Raw genomic sequence first — 24888 nt, 5'->3', positions numbered from 1 at the left:
TAACCAGTTATCAATCCATGCATGAAAGGATCTTCCCTCTTATCCCAGGACAACTTACTTTACTTGAGAGCCTTTGGTGAACAGCTTTCTGGAAATCTAAGTACAATTTATCTACTGGATCTCCCTTGTCCACATATTTATTGACCCCCTCAAAGAACTCTAGTAGATTAGTAAGGCATGATTTCCCTTTACAGAAACCATGTTGACTTTTCCCCAACAAATTATCATAGACTCACAGAACATTAGAACTGGAAGGGACCTCGAGAGGTCATCGAGTCCAGTCCCCTGCCCTCAGCGCTGTCGGGACCATTCCTGATAGATGTCTATCCAACCTGCTCTTAAATATCTCCAGAGATGGAGATTCCACCACCTCTCTCATTTATTCCAGTGTCTGACTACCCTGACAGCTAGGAACTTTTTCCTAATGTCCAACCTAAACCTCCCTTGCTGCAGTTTAAGCCCATTGCTTCTTGTCCTATCCTCAGAGGCCAAGAACAATAATTATTCTCCCTCCTCCTTGTGACACCCTTTTAGATGCCAGAAAACCGCTATCATGTTCCCTCTTAGACTTCTCCTTTCCAAACTAAACAGGCTCAGTTCTTTCAGTGTTCCTTCATAGCTCACCTTCTCTAGACCTTTACTCATTCTTGTTGCTCTTCTCTGGATCTTCTCTAATTTTTCCACATCTTTCTTGAAATGTGGTGACCAGAACTGGACACAGTACTCCAACTGAGGCCTGATCAGTGCAGAGTACAGCAGAAGAATGACTTATGTTTTGCTCACAACACGCCTGTTAATGCATCCCAGAATCATGTTTACTTTTTTTGCAACAGTGTCACATTGTTGACTCATATTTAGCTTGGGGTACACTATGACCCCTAGATACCTTTCTGCAGTACTCTTTCCTAGACAGTCACGTCCCATTCTGTATGTGTGAAATGGATTGTTCTTTCCTAAGTGGTGTACATTGCATTTGTCCTGATTTAACTTCATCCTATTTACCTCAGACTATTTCTCCAGTTTGTCCAGATCACTTTGAATTATGACCCTCTCCTCCAAAGCAGTTGCAACCCCTTCCAGCTTGGTATCATCTGCACATTTAGTAAGTGTACTCTCTATGCCAGTATCTAAATTGTGAATAAAGATATTGAACAGAACCGGTCCCAAAACAGACCCCTGCGGAACCACACTTGTTATGCCCTTCCGGCAGGATTGTGAACCATTAATAATTGCTCTCTGAGAATGGTTATCCAGCCAATTATGTATCCACCTAACAGTAGCCCCATAAAAGTTATTTTTGCCTAATTTATTGATAAGAAGATCATGTGAGACCGTATCAAATGCCATACTAAAGTGTAGGTATACCACATCTTCATTATCCACAAGACTCATTATCCTATCAAAGAAAGCTGTGCTGTGCAGGCTGTTACCTATGACCCCGTTATCTTCCAGGTGTTTGCAGATGAATTCCTTAATTACTTGCCCCATTATCTTTCCTGGCACAGAAGTTAAACTGACTGGTCTGTATTTTCCTGGTTGTTATTTCCTTTTTCATAGATGGGCACTAGATTTGCTCTTTTCCAATCTTCTGGAATCTCTCCCGTCTGCCATGATTTTTCAAAGATGATAGCTAAAGGCTCAGATACCTCTTCTAACAGCTCCTTGAGTATTCCAGGATGCATTTCATCAGGCCCTGGTGACTTGCAGACATCTAACTTTTCAAAGTGATTTTTAACTTTTTTTAAAAAATCTTTTAAACCTACCCCATTCCTATTACTATTCAGTATGTTAGGCATTCCTTCATCAGACTTCTTGGTGAAGACTGAAACAAAGAAGTCATTAAGCACCTCTGCCATTTCCAAGTTTCCTGTTATTGTTTCTCCCTCTTCAGTGAGCAATGGACCTATCCTGTCCTCTTGCTTATAATACATTTGTAGAATGTCTTCTTGTTACCCTTTATGTCTCTAGCTGGACTGAGCTCGTTTTTTGCTTTTGCTCTTGTAACCTTGCCCCTGCATACTTGTGTTTGCTTATATTCATCTTTTGTAATGTGACCTCGTTTCCACTTTTTATACGACTCCTTTTTGATTTTTAGATCATGCAAGATCTCCTGGTTAAGCCAAAGCGGTCTTTTACCATACATTCTATCTTTTCTATGGAGCGGAATGACTTGCTTTTGGGCCTTAATAATGTCGCTTTGAAAAACTGCCAACTCTCTTCAGTTGTTTTCCCCTTTAGTCTTGCTTCCCATGGGACCTTACTTACCAGCTCTCTGAGCTTATCAAAATCTGCCTTCCTGAAATCCATTGTGTCTATTTTGCTGTTCTCCCTTCTACAATTCCTTAGAATCATGAACTCTATGATTTCATGATCACTTTAGCCCAAGCTGCCTTCCACTTTCAAATTCTCAACCAGTTCCTCCCTATTTGTTAAGATCAAATCTAGAAAAGCTTCCCCCCAGTAGCTTTTTCAACCTTCTGAAATAAAAAGTTGTCTCCAATGCAGTCCAATAACTTATTGGATAGTCTGTGCCCCGCTGTGTGAGTTTCCCAACATATGTCCAGATGGTTGAAGTCCCCCATCATCACCAAATCCTGCGCTTAAGATGATTTTGTTAGTTGTTTAAAAAAGCCTCATACACCTCTTCTACCCGGGTCGGTGGTCTGTCATAGACCCCTAGCATGACATCACTCTTGGTTTTTTTACCCCTTTTAACCTAACCCAGAGACTCTCAACTCATCTGGTTCCTACGTCCATCTCCACTTCAGTCTAAGTGTGTACATTTTAATATTAAGGCAACACCTCCTCCCTTTGGCCCCACCTAACTTTCCTGAGTAAGCCAAACCCTTCTATACCAATATTCCAATTGTGTGTATTATCCCACCAAGTCTCTCTGATACCAACAATGCCATAGTTGTGTTTGTTTATTAGCACTTCCAGTTCTTCCTGCTTATTACCCATGCTTCTTGCATTTGTATAGAGGCATCTAAAATACTGATTTGATCTTGTTCATTTATGTGTCTGACATTCTATTTTAACTATAGTTTCAACTACAGGCAGTCCCCGAGTTACACGGATCCGACTTATGTCGGATCCGCAGTTACGAACGGGGATTTTCTCACTCCGGGGCGAGAAAAGCTGCTCCCCGTCTCCCTGGTCTGCTGGGGGAGCCAGCAGACCAGGGAGATGGGGAGCAAAGCGGTGGAGGACCCGGGGCCGGACCCGCGGCGCTTCCAGCTGATCTGGAAGCGCCGCGGGTCCGGCCCCGGGTCCTCCTCCGCTTTGCTCAGCGTCTCTCCCTGGTCTGCTGGGGGGGGGGGGGGGGAAAACGCAGCTAGTGCCCCCCCCAGCAGACCAGGGAGACGTGGAGCAAAGCCCAGTGCCTGTGGTAGAGCAGGTGGGGCGCTGCTGGTTGGTCACGCAGCACCACTCCTTGGCGCTTCTGGACCAACCCGGCAGCACCCCAGCTGCTCTGCCCCAGGCATCCCCAAGTCAGCCGCTGCTGAAACTGACCAGCGGCTGACTACAGGAAGCCCGAGGCAGAGTTGCTCTGCCCCGGGCTTCCTGGAATCAGCTGCTGATCAGTTTCAGCAGCAGCTGACTTGGGGACGCCTGGGGTTCTTAAGTTGAATCTGTATGTAAGTCGGAACTGGTGTCCAGATTCAGCCGCTGCTGAAACTGATCAGTTTCAGCAGCGGCTGAATCTGGATGCCAGTTCCGACTTACATACAGATTCAACTTAAGAACAAACCTACAGTCCGTCCCTATCTTGTACGTAACCCGGGGACTGCCTGTAATTTGCCTGGTACTCACATTAGACTTACTAGTCTGTAATCACCGCCAGGATCACCTCTAGAACCCCTTTTAAATACTGGCATCACATTAGCTAATTTCCAGTCATTAGGTACAGAAGCTGATTTAAAGGATAGGTTACAAGCCACAGTTAATAGTTCTGCATTTTCACATTTGAGTTTTCAGAACTCTTGGGTGAATGCCATCTGGTCCCAGTGACTTGTTACTTTTAAATTTCCAAAACCTCCTCTAATGATACCTCAATCTGGGACAATTCCTCAGGATGTGTCACCTAAAAGCAATGGCTCAGGTTTGGGAATCTCCCTAATACCTCAGCTGTGAAGACCGAAGCAAAGAATTTATTTAGTTTCTCCACAATTACTATATCATCTCTGAGTGCTGCTTTGGCATATCAATTGCCCAGTGGCCCCCCAATAGTAATTCAGCAGGCTTCCTGCTTCTTATGTACTTAAACATTTTGCTATTTTTGAGTTTTTGGCTAGCTGTTCTTCAAACTCCTTTTTGGCTTTTTTATTATTAGATTTTTACACTTAATTTGACAGTTTATGCTCCTTTCTATTTTCTTCACTAGGCTTTAACTTCTACTTTTCAAATTATGACTTTATCTTTTGTTAAATTTAATTTTTTTTTTTGAGAACACAGACCACTCTGCCCGGCAGGTGAAGCAAGAACACTTTGCACGTATTTCTGACCACCCTGAGCTCTGTGACGTTTATGTGGATGGCTGTCTCGGTCTGGGATCACTGGCCATGAGTCTGGACCACTCAGAGGTAAGCACCTCAACTCTTTTCCAAGGGGTTAGAAACTAGTTCCACCGAGTGTTGGGGTTGCCTAAACAGGACACCAGCGAGGAGATTGTGTGGTTCCATTCATCATCACAAGGAGTGGAGGATGCAAGGCAATACCATGACTACACAGTCAAGGAGATTCTGTGCTGGGGAGTACACTGACGCCAGCCAAACCTGGAGTGGGAACATCTTGATGAGCTTGGCTAAAGGCATCACGTAAGTGCAAGCTGCCATATGGCCGAGGATGTGTAGACATGCCCTTGCTGTCATTACGGGGACAAGGGACAGCTGGTAAATGAAATCCTGCAGTGCTCTGAACCTGTTCCAAGGGAGAGATGCCATGGCTGCCACAGAGTAGAGTACTGCTCTTATACACTCGATTCTCTGCACTGGGACTAATGACTATATTTTGTTGTTTACGAGGAGCCTGAGACTATGACATGTGGAGAGGAGATCAACGTCCCCCTGGACTTTCTGCTGTGAATGGCCCTTGACCAGCCAGTCATCCAGACAGGGATATACCTGGACCCCTAAATGATGTAGGTAAGCTGCTACCACCAACATGCACCTTGTAAATACTCTGGGTGCTATGGATAGGCTGAAGGGTAGGACAATTATTGTGGTTGCATCCTGACAAAAGGAAGAAAGGAGAGCAGCAAATTACATACCCTGGACTTCAGATAAGCAGACTTTGGCTCCCTCAGAGAGCTGATGGGCAGGACCCCCTGGGATGCTAACACGAATGGAAAAGGAGTCCAGGAAAGCTGGCTGTATTTTAAAGAAGCTTTATTGACAGCAAAGGAACAACAATCCCAGTGAGCACTAAGAAAAGCAAATATGGTAGGCGACCAGGGTGACTTACTAGGGAAATCCTTGGCAAGCTTGAACACAAAAAGGAAATTTACAAGAAGTGGAAAGCTGGACAGGTGACTTTGGGGGAGTATAAATATATTGCTCAAGAATGCAAGGGAGCAATCAGGAAGGAAAAGCGCAACTGGAAATGCAGCTGGCAATGGATAGGAAGAATAACAAGAAAGGTTTCTATAAGCATGTTAGCAATAAGGTGGTGATCAGGGAGGGTGTGGGGCCGTTACTGGACGAGGGAGGTAACCTAGTGACAGATGATGTGGGAAAAGCAGAAGTGCTCAATGCTTTCTTTGCCTCTGTCTTCACAGACAAAGTCAGCTCCCAGACTACTGCACTAGGCAATGCAGTATGGGAAGGAGGTGGGCAGCCCTTGGTGGAGAACAAATGGGTTAAGAACTATTTAGAAAAGCTAAACCTACACAAATCCATGGGTCCGGATTTAATGCATCTGAGGGTACTGAGGAAGTTGGCAAATGTCACTGAGGAGCCTTTGGCTATTATCTTTGAAAAGTCGTGGAGATCGGGAGAAATCCTGGATGATTGGAAAAAGGCAAATGTAGTGCCTATCTTTAAGAAAGGGAAAAAGGAGAATCCAGGAAACTATAGACCAGTCAGCCTTACCTTAGTCCCCGGAAAAATCCTGGACGGGGTCCATCAAGGAATCCATTTTGACGCACTTGGAAGAGGGGCAATGATCAGGAATAGTCAACATGGATTAACCAAGGGCAAGTCATGCCTGACCAATCTGATTAGCTTCTATGATGAGGTAACTGGCTCTGTGAATACGGGAAAGTCAGTGGATGTGATATACTTTGACTTTAGCAAAGCTTTTGATACGGTCTCCCACAATATTCTTCCCAACAAGTTAAGGAATACTGTGTACAGATGTGGTCTCTTCACCTCAAAAAATATATTTTGGCCTTAGAAAGGGTTCAGAAAAGGGCAACTAAAATGATTAGGGGTTTGGAAGAGGTCAAAACAACTGGGACTTTTCAGTTTAGAAAAGAGGAGACCGAGGGGGGATATGATAAGTTATTTATTAATTCCCATAATTAAGAATAATGAGGCCTTTTTTAAACAATTAACAAAACTATCCAAAGCCCAAGATTTGGTGGTGATGGGGGACTTCAACTATCCAGACATATGTTGGGAAACTAACACAGCGGGGCACAGGCTATCCAATAAGTTTCTGGACTGCATTGGAGACAACTTTCTGTTTCAGAAGGTTGAAAAAGCTACCAGAGGAGAAGCTGTTCTGGATTTGGTTTTAACAAATAGGGAGGAACTAGTTGAGAACTTGAAAGTGGAAGACAGTATAGGGGACAGTGATCATGAAATAACAGAGTTCATGATCTTAAGGAAAGGTAGAAGGGAGACCAGCACAATTGAGGTTATGGATTTCAGGAAGGCAGATTTTGATAAGCTCAGAGAACTTGTAGGTAAGGTCCCATGGGAAGCAAGACTGAAGGGAAAAACAACTGAGGAGAGTTGGAAGTATTTCAAAGGGACGTTGTTAAGGGCCCAAAAGCAAACAATTCCGCTGTGTAGGAAAGATAGAAAATATGGCAAAAGACCAGCTTGGCTTAACAAGGAGATCTTGCATGATCTCAAAATAAAAAAGGAGTCATATAAAAAATGGAAACTAGGACAAATAACAAAGGATGAATATAGGCAAGCAACATGGGAATGCAGGGGCAAGATTAGAAAGGCAAAGGCACAAAATGAGATCAAACTAGCTACAGGCATAAAGGGAAACAAGAAGACCTTTTATAAATACATTAAAAGCAAGAGGAAGACCAAGGACAGGGTAGGCCCACTGGTTAGTGAGGAGGGAGAAGTAGTAACAGGAAACTTGGAAATGGCACAGATGCTCAATGACTTCTTTGTTTCGGTCTTCACCGAGAAGTCTGGAGGTGTGCCTAACGTAGTGAATACAAGCAGAGAGAGGGTAAGTTTAGAAGATAGGATACACAAAGAACAAGTTAAAAATCACTTAGGAAAGTTAGATGACAGCGAGTCACCAGGTCCTGATGAAATGCATCCCAGGATACTCAAGGTGCTGAGAGAGGAGGTATCTGAGCCTTTAGCTATGATCTTTGAAAAATCATGGCAGACAGGGGAGATTCCAGAAGACTGGAAAAGGGCAAATATTGTGCCCATCTATAAAAAGGGGAATAAGAACAACGCAGGAAACTACAGACCGGTCAGTTTAATGTCTGTCCCAGGGAAGATAATGGAGCAGGTAATTAAGGAAATCATATGCAAACACTTGGAAGGTAATAAAGTGATAGGGAATAGCCAGCATGGGTTTGTGAAGAACAAGTCATGCCAAACTAATCTGATAGCTTTCTTTGATAGGATAACGAGCCTTGTGGATAAGGGAGAAACGGTGGATGTCATATACCTAGACTTTAGTAAGGCATTTGATACGGTCTCGCATGATATTCTTATTGATAAACTAGGCAAATATAACTTAGATAGGGCCACGATAAGGTGGGTGCATAATTGGCTGGATAACCGTAGTCAGAGAGTTGTTGTTAACGGTGCTAAATCCTGCTGGAAAGGGATAACAAGTGGAGTTCCGCAAGGGTCTGTTTTGGGACCCGTACTGTTCAATATCTTCATCAATGATGTAGATATTGGGATAGAGAGTACGCTTATTAAGTTTGCAGATGATACCAAACTGGGTGGGGTTGCAACTTCTTTGGAGGATAGGGACATAATTAAAAATGACCTTAGCAAGTTAGAGAAATGGTCAGAGGTAAACAGGATGAAGTTTAATAAAGAGAAATGCAAAGTGCTCCACTTAGGAAGGAACAATCAGTTCCATGCATACAAGATGGGAAGTGACTGTCTAGGAAGGAGCATGGCGGAAAGGGATCTAGGGGTCATAGTGGACCACAAGTTGAATATGAGTCAACAGTGTGATGCTGTTGCAAAAAAAGCAAATATGATTCTAGCTTGTATCAACAGGTGTGTTGTAAGCAAAACTCGTGAAGTCATTCTGCCGCTCTACTCTGCACTAGTTAGGCCTCAGCTGGAGTAGTGTGTCCAGTTCTGGGCGCCACATTTCAAGAAAGATGTGGAGAAATTGGAAAGGGTACAGAGAAGAGCGACAAGAATGATTAAAGGTTTAGAGAACATGACCTATGAAGCCAGGCTTCATGAACTGGGCTTGTTTAGTTTGGAAAAAAGAAGATTAAGGGGGGACATGATAGCGGTTTTCAAATATCTAAAAGGGTGTCACAAGGAGGAAGGCGAAAATTTGTTCCTCTTGGTTTCTGAGGACAGGACAAGGAGTAATGGGCTTAAAGTGCAGCAGGGGAGGTTTAGATTGGACATTAGGAAAAAATTCCTAACTGTCAGGGTGGTCAAATATTGGAATAAATTGCCAAGGGAGGTGGTGGAATCTCCCTCTCTGGAGATATTTAAGAACAGGTTAGATAGACATCTGTCAGGGATGGTGTAGACGGAGCGTGGTCCTGCCTTGAGGGCGGGGGGCTGGACTCGATGACCTCTCAAGGTCCCTTCCAGTCCTATTATTCTATGATTCTATGATAATAGAAGAACTAGAGGACACCAAATGAAATAAATGGGTAGCAGGTTTAAAACTAATAAAAGAAAGTTCTTCTTCACACAGCGTATAGTCAACCTGTGGAACTCCTTGCCAGAGGAGGCTGTGAAGGCTAGGACTATAACAGTTTGAAGAGAAGCTAGATAATTTCATGGAGGTTAGGTCCATAAAAGGCTATTAGCCAGGGATAGAAATGGTGTCCCTGGCCTCTGTCTGTCAGAGGCTGGAGAGGGATGGCAGGAGACAAATCGCTTTATCATTGTCTCTGGTCCACCCTCTCTGGGGCACCTGGTGCTGGCCACTGTCGGCAGAGAGGGTACTGGGCTAGATGGACCTTTGGTCTGACCCAGTACGGCTGTTCTTATGTTCTTAAGGAAGTATGGATTAGATAAATGGATAGTAAGGTGAATAAAAAAAATGGCTAGACTGTTGGGTCCAACAGATAGCGATCAACAGCTCCATGTCTGGTTGGTGGTCGGTTTCAAGTGGAGTGCCCCAAGGATGAACTCTAGGGCCGATTTTCTTCAACATCTTTATTAATGACCTGGATGGATTGCACCGTCAGCAAGTTTGCAGATTACACTAAGCTAGGGGAGAGGTAGATACATTGGAGAGTAGGAACAGGGTCCAGAGTGGCATAGACAAACTGGGGGATTGGGCTAAAATAAATCTGATGAGGTTCAACAAGTACCAGTGCAGAGTTCTATGATTGGGATGGAAGAATCCCAAGCACCGTTACAGGCTGGGGACAGAGTGGCTAAGCAGCAGTTCAGCAGAAAAGGACTTGGGGATAACAGTGGATGAGAAGCTGGGTATGAGTGAACAGTGTGCCCTTGCAGCCAAGACGGCTAGTGTCATATTAGGGTGTACTAGGAGGAGCACATCTAAAGATGTTATTATTCCCCTTTATTCAGCACTGGTGAGGTCACATCTGGAGTACTGCATCCAATTCTGGACCCCCCCACTATAGAAAGGAAGTGGAGAGGGTCCAGCGGAGGGCAACCAAAATTATGATGGGGTTGCAGCACATGACTGACCAGGAGAGGCAGAGGGATTTGGGCTTAGTCAGTCTGTAGAAGAGTGAGGGGGGATTTGATAGCAGCCTTCAACTTCCTTAAAGGAGGTTCCAAAGAGGACAGAGAGAGGCTGTTCTCAGTAGTGAGGGATGGAAGAACAATGAGCAATGGTCTAAGTTAGACTGGTGGAGCTCTAGGTTGGATATTATAAAAAACTTTCACCAGGAGGGTGGTGAAGCACTGGAATGGGTTCCCTAGGAAGGTGGTGGAATTTCCATCCCTAGAGGTTTTTAAGTCCTGGTTTGACAAAGCCCTGGCTGGGATGATTTAGTTAGTTAGGGTTGGTCAGGGAGTTGGACTTGACCTCCTGAGGTCTCTTGCAGCCCTAGGATTCTATGATTCTACCTTGAGCCTCAGAAACCATCTATCCCTCTCCAAGATCACAATGTGGAAGTACATATCCTTGAGGCCGGTAGGTCCAGAATAATTGACCCCAGGGTGATCATAGAAAACTTGGAGTGGGCCAGGTACTGATTCAAGTCTTGAAGGTCCAGAATAGGCCTGAAGGTCCTCCCTTGGCCTTGGGTTGTGCAACTGGGCAGGCACCTTTTCTACTGCTCCAGGCAGAGCAGCTCTGCAACCTCTGTTGCTTGTGAGAAGGGTCCCTGAAGTGGAATGGGGAGGGAGTGAGGGAAGGGGGGAGTAGAAGTCAGCTGGAGGGGATAGCCATCCTGCACCAGGACCCAACAGTCCGATTAATCTGCCCAAGCTGGCAGGAAAGGGTGGAGGCAGGCGGCAAAGGGGCAGGAACGATCCAAACATCCTCCATGTCGCCCTGGAACATACCCTCAAAAACCATGCATGCCAGAGGACTTGGGCTGGCTCAACAAGGATGACAGCCCTGCCTTTTACGGAAAGTCTTCATGCACCCTTGTACTGGGGTCCTGCCAGGTATTTTGCACTTTGGGCTGAGCAGATCGGGGCTTAAACTTTTTATGCTCTGGCCCTGGCATACAGAGACCCAAAGTCTTGCAGTTTGATATCCATCTGTTCCATCAACAGGGCCTCACAATCAAAGGGGAGGTCCTGGATTGAATTCTGGGCCTTTGGTGACAGACCTGACCAAAGTAGCCATGCAGCGCTTCTCATGGTGATTGCAGGCACCATGGACCATTCTGCTGAATCTGTCATGTCCGATGTTGCCTGCAGAGCCATCCTTGCTATGGCTGTGCCCTCATCCAATAGCACCCTGAACTCTTTTTTGGATGCTTCAGGGAGGAACACCTCAAACTTGGCCATCAACTGCCACGAGTTGAGGTTGTATCATGCAAGTAGAGCCTGATGGTTTGCAACCCGTAGTTGACACAGCTGGCCGAAGAATAAAGCTTTGTTCCAAACAAGCTGAGGTGTCTGGAGAACTTATTCCTCAGCATGGGGGTGGGTTGGCCTTGCCGCTCGCTGTGGTTCACTGATTCCACCACCAGAGAGCGAGGCGATGCATGGGTGTCGAGCACTCAGCCCTGGGCAGGCACAAAGTACTTTCTCTCCGCTGTCTTTGAGATAGGATGGATAGATGAATGGGTTTTGCCAGCGCACCTTGGCAATTTTGGCTACCACTTTGTGTAGGGACAGGGCTAGTCTGGCTGGTGTCCACTAGCCCAAGAACCCAAAGAGGGATTCAGAGACCTCTTGGAATACCACTGCTCTTGAGAAAGGCTTTTGTATCATCCGGAGGGACCATGGGAGGTGGGTATACAGTGGCCTTGTCCAATGAGGAAGAAGAGGAGGATTGGCCCTCTTCCAGGGATCCCTCCTCCATATGAGGGGTAAGATACCCTCTCACCTCCAGTGCCTGGATCCGGCTCACGGGAGTACTGAGGAAAGCTCTGAGGCTCCAGCCACCAAATGGGCTTCCTCAGGCTGAACCTGAAAACCCCAGGGCGCCCAAGGACACCATTGCATCTACCACTGCTACTGAGGCCAAAGGGTGCCCTAAGAGGCCAGCTGCAATATCGCATGGTATGGGTTTAAGTGAGGTGCGGAGGGCTGTGCTGGAGGCAAGGAGACTAAGTCCAAGACAGCAGCAACTGATCGGACACTGGTGGAGGCCCGGCTTGGAGAGTGCCCTATGCTCCCTGCAGTGGCGAGATTCCCGTACCAACTGCAATCTCTGTGATTGAGTACGGGGCCTGGAGCGTCTGGTAAGCAGCCCCTTGAGGTTTTATGTGTACTCAAGGGATGCCGGTCTCCAGTGCTGGGCCACGGATCTGGACCTATACGAGCAGGTCCAGGGACCAGAGGAGCTACTCAGTGCTGGTGGGTACTGATGCTGAGGGGAGTAGAGCTTGGCACGGTGAGAATCATATGGGGACCCATTCTCTCTACAGTAACCCTGAAGCCGCGGAGCTCATGCCCCCAACAGTCTGTGCTCCAAGGAATAGAATACTGGGGACTTAGCATGTTGCTGTGGCAAGACCTGCCCCAAACCGGTGAGGCTACAAGGGGCCCTCCAGTCCACGTGTCCCAGTGAGCATGAGCACCTATGTTGAATGGACATCGGCAAGCACTCAAGAATTTTAGATTTAGAATCAACTAAATTATAAATGAAGTGGTTTTTGGTTTTAAGTGCGTCTACTGGTATGGATTCTATTTGATTTTTACAAAACTTCTCTAAGAAAAAAACAAATTAAGACTGATTCTGCAAATACACATCTAATTTTGCTCACATGAATTGTTTCATTGACATCAATGGAGCTACTCATGTACTTAATTTTAAACTACTAAATAGTTAAAGCATCAGGGACTAAAACAGAATTTGTCACTAGACGTTTTTAATAAAAATTCAGTCATTTCAAAACAAAATGGCTTCAGCAATAATAAAGTCAATTTTTCAATAATTAACAAGTTATTACAACTTTTTATATACAAAGGTCAATATTTTTAAGAGTTCCTAAATACAAAGCCAGGCACCCAAGAATGGCATTTTCAAGAACTCTAACTGACTTTGGACTGCAAACCTTGATGGAGTATAGCTTTGTTGAAGGAATCTCATTATGCATTAGTTGATAGCCACAACAGCCTGTGCTATCTTTGCATTTTATGTTTGAGTTTGTTTTAGTCTCATAGTAAGTATGTTAACAAGGCCCTGAACTTGACATTCCCAAGTATACATGAACAAGTTATGTAGGAACATTTCTTAGAAAGAAGTTCCTATGTAAAATCTGAAATTCCAGGAACAGTTAGGAAACATCATTAAAGAAACAAGTACAAAATAGTTCATCAATTTAAGAATATAAAATGAGAAAAAAGCAAAGAATCAGCAACATGTAGATTAATCTGCTTTAAATAAACAATATATTATTTTTAAATCGTATTTTTAATTCACCTTGTTTCAAAGGGAAAATTAAAACAAATAGGCATGAAATTAGATTCATCAGCAAACCAAAGCAAAAGTCATATTCAATAAAAATGTACATTTGTTCTGCCATCCAATCAAACTGCCTACTCAAAAACTGGGACATCAAAGGGTATTAGATAGGCAAGAAGCTTTCAAAAGAATCCTCTAGAATTCTTGTAAATTTTAATATTTTTTTCTTTACAAGCTTTGGAGAAAAGTAGAGCAGAAGAATTACCTAAAAAGCAGACTGCCCAAAAAAGCCAATTTGTTTTTGGCCACCGAGAGAACTGGTTGCCTGTTTTAGTTGTACTGCAGCCTTTGTGCAGGAACAGTTTTCAAGAACTAAAGAAACATTTTTAAGTTATTTTTATGTTGGGTTTAATTCAAGTAGTCATCCTTGACAGTGCCCCTTTAAGAATTCCAGAGAGTCAATTCCCATTCTGGTAACAGACAGGCTTGTCTGTCTGGCATACACACATGGCTGCATGATGGAACTGAAACAGTATGTCCTGAAACTGTGTCAGTGCAAGCAGCTAAGGAAGGAATATAAATGATGAGATTTTACAAATGGGCATTCTGAGAAACTGTACAAATATGCTCATTCGGCAGCCAGTTCCTACACTGGAAATGTTTGTGGCTACAGGAAATATTAGTCAAAAGCTTACCAGTGTTGCCCTGCCCTTGTATCGCTGTGGTGATGGGTACTATGTGCGTTCCATTCTGCGTTACAGTTTTTATTGGTAGCTGGTGTTGACCTAGAGGTGCCTGTTGCACTATAGTAACTGTCTGTAAGGGCGTGGTCTGAGATGTCTGAATGATACGACTGGCAGCTCCTATTGTAGCATGGCTAATAGCAGGTATAGGTTCCACTTTAACTGGAAAACAATAAAAGTTATTTAATGTTATAAGACAATAGCTTAAAACAAAACAAGATAAAAAGTGATTTTTAGTTAACTTTATCTCTCCAATGACTATAATTCATCTTATTAATAAACCTCAAAGCATCTGAAAAAGTGACCATGGAATAAATATTCTATTTTAATCCATTTTTTTCCACTTGCACCGATGAAGTGATTTTTAAAAGACACATAAGGCATTCACATATTTATACAAGACTTACTGAACTCAGCCAATTCTCACCTTTTACTTCCTTGTGGTCTCCATTCTCTTGAGGTTCTACCTTGGGCTGGGTTACCACTGCAGCTTGTGTAACCACTGCCTGTCCAGCTACAGTGTAAGTGTTTGCTGGTGCTAATCCAGTCACATTTGTGACTGACACAGCTGGTATCTGGTGAACAACATGAACTGTCTGAACTACGGGCTGCTGGGATGTTGATGTTGTCACAGGAGTTGTAACAGTATAAGTGACAGGTTTAATAGTTTGTGGTAGCTGCCGTTGTACGGTAATTAAAACTGGTTGGCTAGATAGAGGTGATCCTATCAAAAAAGACAAAAATAAATTAGACTAGAAGTTTGAATCAAGTATTCTTTTAGTTAATCATTCTATCAAATATACTGCAATGAAGCCTTGTAAAAGCAATAACCCTCACTATTCTCCTTCATTGGATGCTACAAGAGCTAAGAAATAGATAATAAAGACTTAATACCTTACAATTTTGGCATGTAGAGTTGGAGCAGAGGTGGACAAAGGGCCCTCTGCGGACCGGATCTGGCCCACCAAACCGATGGATCCGACCCACAGCAACCCTGCTGCTCCCCCACCCCCAGGCTAACCAGGGCCTGGGGAGCACGCAAAGTCTCCTTGTCCCTGCAAGAGCGTGTGGTGGCTAGAGAGACACGTTGGCAGTTTTAAAACAGCCGGCATTTATCTCTAGCTGCCATGCACCTTTGGGAGCGGGAAAGTGCGTGAAGCCTCTCATGTCCTGTCCCCATCCTGCCAGGGACGCGTAGCAGCTAGACACACATGCCGGCCGTCTGAAAACTGCCAACGTGTGTCTCTAGCTGCTGTGCGCTCTTGGGGGATGAGGAAACTTCGCACGTGCCCCCACCCACAGGCACTGATTGGCCTGGGGGCAAGGGGAATGCATGAGGACTCCTACCATGAGAGGCATCTAGAGGGAACCGCCAACTGTTTTAAAATCGCTGGCCTTTCTCTATTGGGGTGGGGGGGGGCCTTCTTGCGCTCCCCGACTCCAGGCCAATAAGGGTTGGGGGGCAGGGGGAGAGCACAAGAAATCTCCTGGCCCTTCTGCTCAAGGCCCCAGCCCTTCCGGGGTGGGCCCCTTTTAAAAATTATTGCCCACCCCCGAGTTGGAATAATCAGACTATTGCTGCTGGCTCCTTGTATGAGACCTAAATAAATACCTACACAGTCTTCTCTGTACCAGAAGGGATAGCATTAGGAAACACGGTAGCTAGAACACAAATAAAACTGCCAATACAACACAACTAAATATTGGTGAGGGACGGGGAGAGATGTAAGGGGTTCAGAGTCAATACAAAAGAAACATCCCACCATTGAACTCAACCCTTCCCATTTTTGGTTTTCTTGCCCTCTACTGAAAATATGGCTGTAATTATGTAGTTGCAAATATGTGCAATAATTAAGATATTTATTTAGTATAGAAACTCTTGATCCAGGAGATCACTTTGATCCAGGTCAACCATTCCTAATGAAGCTTTTTATCCAAATTCACGTTCTGCCCATGGAGAATCTGTGCTGTACAAAAATATTTAATAGTTTTCCAGAAGAAGAGATGTCAAAGATATGCTACTGTTTTCCCACCTAAAACAGAAGTACAGTCTCTGCTTACTAGCAAAGCAAGCATCTATCTGTGCTACAATGAACATACATACACACCAGAAAGGAAATGAATCAACTCCATTTGCAATTTTCAGGAAAAACTTCACACACTAAGTTTACGCACTTCCCCATGTTTTGCCTTAATTGAGTTAATGAGCTATCTGAAAACATTCACAGATTTTTTAATTTAGGTGTGAATTCTACCAAGACTACTTCAGGCAACATATTTTACAAATCATCCCTCATCACTGCACAGCAAAAAAGTATTTTAAAAAATTCTCACCTGGGGCACTCTGTGCAAATCGTGCTTCCTGTATTACTGCTAGTTTTGGCTGGATAGCACTAGGCTCAGTTTCCATTGGGACTGGAGATCCTTCCCTTGACAAGCTCTCAGGGGTCTGTACACCACTGGAGTGGGCAGACAACACTCCAGAATGATTAGGAGAAGCTGGGGCACTTCTGTTTTTTAAGAAAATGAAAGCAGCAGCTGGTATGTTAAGTTAATTATGACAGATGAGTGACCTTGCTGCTAAAAGTTGTAATATATGTACTTTCCACAAGGGGGAACCCTTTGCCTTCTACCAAACAAGTATCCATCAAATCCATGACTTTGATTCTGCATAAACCTTTGTTAGCCAAGAGAAGAATTCAAAGGAAGTCTTTGGCTAAGGTTAATGGAATAGAAACATTTGGACATTTTCTGATGGAGTGTTTCCTAGCAATCCATACAACAGTACAAATGTTTAGGGTGTGCGTGTGTGTGTGTGAGACAACCAGCTATCTAAAGAGTAAGTCAAAGCAAGCCAGCAGCAGAGAAAGGGGACACAACCTGTACATAGCTAATAATTGCATCTATGTAGTTCACCATTAAAGAATATTAGTTAAATATTATCAAGCTAACCATTTTTGTCATCTGTACTTCAATGAAATAGTAACAGCTGAGATCTCATATTTTCACTGTAAATAATTTTCAAAGGCATGGGAAGGACAAGTTAGCAATTAAATTGTAATTGTGAAACAACGAAGTACAGAAAATCTTTCATATGTTAACAAGCTAACAATTACTTCTGTAAACTGAGCTAGTACATTAGCACTAAAAAGCAATAGAAAACCAACCACAATCTTTACTGGTGTGTTATACAGAATTCATCCTGACTCAGTGTTTTAAATTAAATAACTAAATTTGTGATTTAGTGCTGGATACACAACTATCTAATTTGTACGTGCCTGGAGGTTAAAAACAGCCATCATTTTTGGTTCTGTTATAGAACTGTAATTCAAATCTTACCATACCAACATGTTACTATTTAAAGTACTGTTCTCTCTTACTTCCAGCAGGAAATTTAACATTTACGGTAAACTTCTGAAAATTAAATGTCTTTTTGTTCATCTGTTTTTCCTTACCTAGAAGAGAGTGGTCCCAGAGGGGTTCTAAAGCAAGGTACTCCCCTAGGCCGCCTTTTCCTAAAAGCCTGCTCTATTAATTTGCTTTCAGAGGCAGGGTCTATCCTCCAGAATGAGCCTTTGCCTGGTTCTTCCTGGGAACGTGGTACTTTGATGAAATAACGATTCAGAGAGAGATTGTGGCGTATTGAATTCTATGGAACATAAAAAAATATGTAGAATTCATATATATTTTTACTAAAAAGTCAGAATGTGGCCTAGCTTAGTGGTTTGTAGTTCAGGAGACTCGGGGTTCAGGTGTCTAGCTCCTTGGGGTAGCCAATGCATGGGAGTGCTATAAACGCAGAATGCTAAGCCTGGGGAAGGCAGTCTTGGCATTGTGCAAACCTCTCCCACCAGTTCAAGAATATTGTTAACAAGCTCCTTAGGATTGAAATGAGATTTCCTCTCACAAAAAGGGCAGTAGTCACAAAGAATGGTTTCAAAAGTCGTGTGGACATAAAGCACTGGATAAAAAGAAAAATTAGTAGTACCTGAACACCTTACAAAGTGAAAGTCAAAACTGTTCCCCCCTTCCCCCCATTGGGCTGCCAAAACATACTATATACACCGATTCTGATCTTGTACAATAACACTGACATTATTTTATAGTAAGGAGAGAAGTTTGATTTCAGAAATTTCAGATCCAGCTAGATACTTGGGAGTTTGACTTTCCTTGCCACACAAAGAAGGAGAATTCTTTCAGCAGCTTCAGTTCCCAGTTGTTCTTCCCCAATACAGGAAAAGATATCTATCACTTGACAGTCTCAAAAGAGAGGTCAAGGATTTAGCGGGCTTATGAAAACTGTGAATGGTAGTAGCTCCAAATTTAGTTTACCGGGGTTAGTATCATCTCATGCTGCAGTCTGCATGTACAACATGCCTAATACGCAGCAATGGCAAGACGACTAAAATCTGATGCAACTTCACATATGTACTCTGGATGAAAATGTATGAAGGTACCAATGTTCTGATGCACGGGGAAAGTCTATCTTTGACTTTATATGCTTCATACATACATGGAGACCTTTCAGAATTTGATAACTCAGGTGAAGGGAAAAAATACAACCATTCAAGTATGTACTATCCTGTTCTGATCCACTGAATGTTAGCACTGAAACATCTGGGGAAAATTTTCATAATATTTCAATTTAGCACTCCTCAAAATCCCCAAAATTAAATGCAAACCTCATCCTAGGCTCAGATGTGGTTTATGAGCTCTCTCAGAGAGCTTAAAGAATTTAGGGCAATGTTACCCTGGTTTATTTTCTTCAGTGCAATCTAATGCTAACAGAAAGTGCTTCCCCTACCAAAGACAAAAACAGAACTAGCTGAACACATGAAGAATATAAGTTTATCAGTTACATTTGTCTTCATTTGTTAGAAGGGGAGAAGATTAAATCCAACTTTTCTAGACTGAAGGACTACAGAATGGGCCCAACACTATGAGCCTGAAGCATACAGATTACCTAACGAAAATTGTCATGTACTGCCTGCCTGAAGCCAGAAGCTAAGTGTATTGTTCAAAAATGAGATGTTTCCTACTATCATGACAATATTTTGTAAGACTATTAACCAAAAGAGCCACTCCATTTTATTGGAACACCTACCAGGCTGATCCATCTTTTATACATACTTCTAGCTCTTTGGTGTGATCAAATCTGAAATGTCCGTCTGCCCTACTGCTGGAAAGTGGAAGCATTTAACTTGCTGTGAATGTGAAAGTTAACTCTGTCACAACTCCTCACACTGCATTTATTGCCCCTGTCCTGAAAATAACTCTGGTATCTGCCTCTGTTGCAGATAAAAACTTTACTAAGCAACAGAAGCAGTGAAACAGACATTACATGACTGACATGATGGTTTCAAAGGCATGCACAAGGTTCTGAAGAGCAGAAGAGAAACGGACCAGTCTTGCTAATTGTTCTCTGCTGTCCCTTGGTAAAACTAGAAGCAGCAGTGGAGGCACTGGAGTTGTATGTCTGTGTACCTGGGACAAAACAGTGCATATGGTTTATAGTCAACTGGTTATCCTAGCAAATGTTCCATTATAAATTTGTTTATTAAGAAAACTTAAAATATTGTGCAGAAGAAGACAGTTTAGTCTTCCACACTCAGCAGAGGTAGATTCTCATCAGTTGCAAGTGGACAAATGGAATTATCTCGTCACCTGTGTGAGCACAATCAAAAATTAGGTGGTCAACAGTGTAAGATAAGTACACCAGTAGCTAAGAATCTGTAAGCTCAAGATTACAGCTTTCAACAAACTTTGTAGTCAGAGTATTTGGGATTTCATTTGGGCTTGCTGAGGTAACATCACAAGTAGGGAGGTTAGATATCGTGTAACTGAATAATTTTGTAATCGCATGAAATCTTAGTAGCTACATGTCTATTTGATAATCCCCAGGGGTGGCAGCCAGTGCGCTCCTGGCCCAGGCCTGGGGAGCCCCCTGCTACTCCTGAGCTGCTGCCTCTGTATCAGAGCTCTGTACCAGTTTGGATGCCCCATGAACAGGGGCTCTGCCTCTGTATCAGAGGCAGCAGCACAGCGTGGCAGGTGTTCTGCAAGGGGAGCCAGTTTAAAAACCAGTTCCCCATGTAGTCTGCCTCCCACTCCATGCTGCTGCCTCTGATACAGCCACCTATATGATGTTTATATTTTTTCTTCAATAGAAATCCTATTAATTCCCCTATTGGAAATCTAGGGGAATGCTAAAGCTAGAGAATGATGCTGCCATAGTACAACAAAGCCTCTGCCAACCTAGAGATTTTAAGATTAGAAACCCATCCAATACACATTTAAGAACCATTCAGTCCATCAAAAATCTACTGAAGAGCGGTCATGGTCACTAAATATAACTAGTATAAATAAAACAAGTTGGCTTGGCATATTTCCTATCATTTATTTCTCATGCTAATAGTTGTTTTTATTCATGACTTTTAAAACAAATACTAGAAATGAAATTTACCTGCCAGCCCTTGTCTGCAGTCCTGTAGTATGGGTAGTTTTTAGTTATGTGCGTATAAATTCCATTTAGTGTAAGCTGCTTATCAGGTGCCATTGTAATTGCTTGTACTATTAGTTGTGCATAAGAATAAGGTGGCTTTGAGTCATCCTATAAAAAAAAAAAAAGAACCCTTAAAATATTTGCCTTCATAAATTTACAATATACCTCTTAGCTAAAATGTAAACAATACAATTATCAACTTCAATATTGAACACTTCTGGATGACCTGCGGATTTCAAAAAGGAAAGCTAAAACCAAACTTACAGCTTCCAATCAGGAGGATTTAAGATGGCAGTAAAAATTAAAAGAAACGAATACAAAATTTAAACAAGGACTATGAATCTAAATGTCTAAGAAATGATGGTCATGCAAATAATTGGAAGCCAAAACAGCCATGAAAATCTTCATTGGTAATCTATTTTTTTTTAAAAAAAAAAATCAAGATATAAGGCATATCAAACCACAAAAGATTTCTATCTTCTATCCCTTTTAAATTTCTGAATGCCAAATCATGTCTAAGTTAATATACATGGGATAAATTTCCAACATTGGTATGTTGGGGTCAAGATTTTATTATGAATTCATTCTGTGTAACGTTTACCTTTGGGCTATCACCACCCGATGCTTCCTTGTCGTTTTCTGACTGTGAATTGTCAGCCATTAAATGTAGGTCAGATGGTATTACACGACTCATTTTGTACCCTGAAGAGCCTGCACCACGCGGACTAGACGGGCAGGAATTTGCAGCACTGTAGAATATAAAAAAGGATCCTACTATTTTGTTATACAGTATATCACCACATTATATCTAATCAAATACTTCTAGTTACAGGAAAACTCACTAGCGCTCCCAGTCTGCTGTAAAAGATCTGTCAGTATTTCTATTATAAACGGAATTTATAGCTCATGGTAAGAATCAGAATCACTCCAGAAAACAAGATTTCAGGCGCTCTCTTCAAAGCAAGAAGGATTAACTGTTTTGTAGATTATATTGTATTTATGTAAGCGTTACTGACAATGCGTCCATTTTAGTTAGAGGCTCTGTCTACTTATACAGCCAAAAATTCTGGATGCTTATCTGAACCTCTGATTAGAAAGCTTTCAGAAATTAGGTCTTATGAGAAATTTCCACAAATCTTGTTTTTAGCCTAGTCACAAACTCTGTTTATCTTGGAGTACTGTTTATCTGGATGAAACAACATGTTTGAAAACATAATGGTTACAAGCTACAAGAAAGTTCTGGATGTTTCTTATTTAATCAAACACATATTTCAGGTAAACTTATTTAGAATATAGACACTGAGCTGTATCAATCAACACTACAAATCCTCACGTAAAGTAATAACTGAATAGGCCAAATACTAGTGAAATGATGACATAGTGAAAAACACATCAACAAAACAGTAGGCAAGGGTAAACTTTGATAACTGGCAGTCTGCTACGGCTCATTACTGTTAGGAAGGTATAAAATATTAACTCTAAAATTCAAATGATTTTTTACCATATCTTTTGAAAATTGATGTTTTTTCCATCTTTTATAGCGTACCCGAAGACAGCTGTACAAAGAGCTATTCTTCTGGAATTCCCCATGTCCCTTTACAGTTAAGAAACAGTTAGTGAGCAATCTTTTCACTGCTTAAATATTTTGATGTAATGCAAGAAGCCCCCCAAATGTTTACATAATGACAGGATTCAATTCCGCTTTCTGTAGCAACAAAAAACACAATTAGGAAAATAAAAGCAGGTATCTGAAGTCTTCCAAGTTCCCATCCACATGATTTGTTCCAAATCCAAGATACTAGTTTAGATTAACAGATTAATCCAAATATATAAAGTTTAAAACTTCAAGGAAAAAAAGACAGTTAGTTTCTCATAACTGGTGTTCTTCGAGATATGTTGTTCATGACCATTTCAATCAAGTGCGCTTGTGCTGTGTGCACAAGTTTCATAAACTTTTCCCCTAGGAGCTCTGGGTCGGCTGTGGAGCGCCCTGGAGCGGCGCTGCTATGACAGGCTTTATATATTACTGCCACCTCAACTCCTGCTTTGGTTCCTTCATGGCGAATACTCCAACAGAGGAGAAGGAGGGCGGGTATTGGAACGGATGTGAACACCACATCTTGAAGAACATGTGTTACGTGTAAACAGGCCACTGTCTTTTCTTCAAGAGTTTGTTCATGTCAATTCCAGTCAAATGACTCCCAAGCATCTATTCCCCAGAGGTGGGGTCGGCGTTAGGAATCACTGATTGGCACACAGCTCTAGTCTGCTAGTCAATAATGAGCACCTCCTCCACCTGCAAAGTTCATGTTCCAGACTACTAGTTGGTGGAGCTCTGGATATGCCTGTAATCAATGGGCCTGCCACAGCTTCATCTGGTGATGACACAAGGATGCCTGTGGTGTTAGGGGGGTCAGCTTGGGTTGGATCTTGACCTCTTCCTGCACCAAGCTGGTGTTGGCAAAGGTTCTTGTCTCCACAACGTCCGTGGTCCCCTGCAGTGATCTAGAGACACTGGCTACCGGTGGCTGAGAGGCTTGAGAGTCCCTAAGCGATCTGGAATGGGGGTGAGTCTGAGCCCCTGGATCAGGGGTGGGCAAAATAAGTCTAGCGGGCCAGATCCAGCCCACCAAGTCATTTGATCTGGCCTGAGGCTGACCTGCTGAGACCCCAAAGCTGGCAGCTCTCCTCCACGGGGGCGTGTGGTGCCTAGAGGGAACCACCAGCCATTTTAAACAGCGAGGCGTGCCTCTAGCAGGGGGCGAGAGACTCCATGCACGCCTGACCCCAAGCCCCGCTCTCCACTGTGACGATTGGCCTGGGGGCAAGGGAGCACGCTCACTCTCCCCCTTCCTACCAGGGGCATGCGGCGCATAGAGGGAGCCGCCAGCTCCTCAGAACAGTGGGCGGTACCCTCTATGTGCCGCACAAACCTGGTGGGGGGCGAGAGTTCATGCGCTCCCCCGCTCCAAGGTTCTGCCCCCAGCTGTGATGATTGGCCTGGGGGTGGAAAGTGCACAAAGTCTTTCAGCCCCCAGGGGCACGGCCCTGAGCAGCACATGGAGGAATTCTGCTTCAGGAACTCTGTTGGGCTGCTGGCTGGGAGCCATCTAAGGTAAATGACTCCTGGCCAGAGTCTGCCTCCAACACCTCTGCCCCTGCCTCCTGCACCCCAGCCCTTCCCACTTACTAACTCCCTAGGTCACCATCCAAATTCTCTGCACACACATCCTAACCCAGATCACAGTTCCTTCCCAGCCCCTGCACTCCTTGGTATACTCCTCCTCCAGGTCAAAATTCACTCCTGTACCCATACTTCCTTGCAGACCCTGGTCCCTCTAATCCCCCCTCCCAGGTAACAACCCCCTACTTCACCCAAACTCCCTCTCAGACCCCACATGCTCTCTTGCAACCCCATCTCCCTTCTGCACTCAACCTCTATCCCAAACCTCACACCCCCGCCATGGAGAAGTGCAGTCCTTGACCTTTTTCCAAAATCTGAGAGTGCCCCCCCCCCCAATCAAAAATTACTGCCCAGCCCTGTCCTGGATGCACCATGGGACTGGTGGTAGGCTCAGGGTGTCCAAAAGAGCCTTTGTGGGGTGGGGGCCACTGTGGGTGCCAGGCACTGACTTTTCGAGTCTATGCTTGCAGGTGTGGCTTCTGCTTGAATACAGTGAGGCTGCTTCTGACAGTCAGAGAGAGATGACCTGAGGGGCGCCAATGAACCCAGAGACGGGGGTCTGCACTGAGCGAAGGCAGTGCTGGAAAACTGTGCCAGCACAACCTTGGGGATGATTGGTGCTGGCTGATTCGGGACAGAGAACCGTGTCATGTGCTCAGTGCTCCACCGCTTCTGGAGGAGTAGATCTGTCCCTTGTCTCTGGTGCCGGGGAAGGAATTCCATGATCCCTCTGTGCTGGTGAGGGCAAGTGCTGGGGAGAAGAGGACACTGATCTATGTCCCCTGGACTGAGGCACTCATGACAGTATCTGGAGGGGATCCAGTCTCAGAGATCGCTCTGCGGTCCCTTGCAACCTCATAGGTGTCTAGTGTAGATGGCTTGTACACTGGATTCTGGTTCTCAAGGAAGACACTTTGTGCCAGACTCTACTGTGCCTGCTTGACTGGAGTCAATGGCTGATCTTGCTAAGCCTTACATGCTAACATTCTCTTGTGCTGGGAAGGATCATGAGAGGGGCATGTCTTGTAAGGACA

At 43.7% G+C, this 24888-nt stretch overlaps 1 protein-coding gene across 1 annotated transcript in view; it reads right to left on the bottom strand.

The window, feature by feature from the left end:
• Positions 1-24888, bottom strand: part of FOXK2 (forkhead box K2) — a 92762-nt gene that overhangs the window by 8653 nt on the left and 59221 nt on the right. The window contains exons 3-8 of the mRNA XM_075903536.2: positions 21272-21419; positions 20632-20778; positions 17624-17817; positions 16503-16678; positions 14596-14892; positions 14121-14330 (exon numbers count right to left, since the gene is read on the bottom strand). Coding sequence (XP_075759651.2) covers positions 14121-14330; positions 14596-14892; positions 16503-16678; positions 17624-17817; positions 20632-20778; positions 21272-21419 — 1172 coding nt within the window. The remainder of the gene's footprint in view (positions 1-14120; positions 14331-14595; positions 14893-16502; positions 16679-17623; positions 17818-20631; positions 20779-21271; positions 21420-24888) is intronic.

The sequence above is a fragment of the Pelodiscus sinensis genome, chromosome 20, assembly GCF_052426305.1.
Source record: "Pelodiscus sinensis isolate ZL-2025 chromosome 20, ASM5242630v1, whole genome shotgun sequence".
NCBI lineage: Eukaryota > Metazoa > Chordata > Testudines > Trionychidae > Pelodiscus > Pelodiscus sinensis.
Note: the sequence above shows the minus strand (reverse complement) of the source record. Positions and strands in the feature narration are given on the sequence as shown.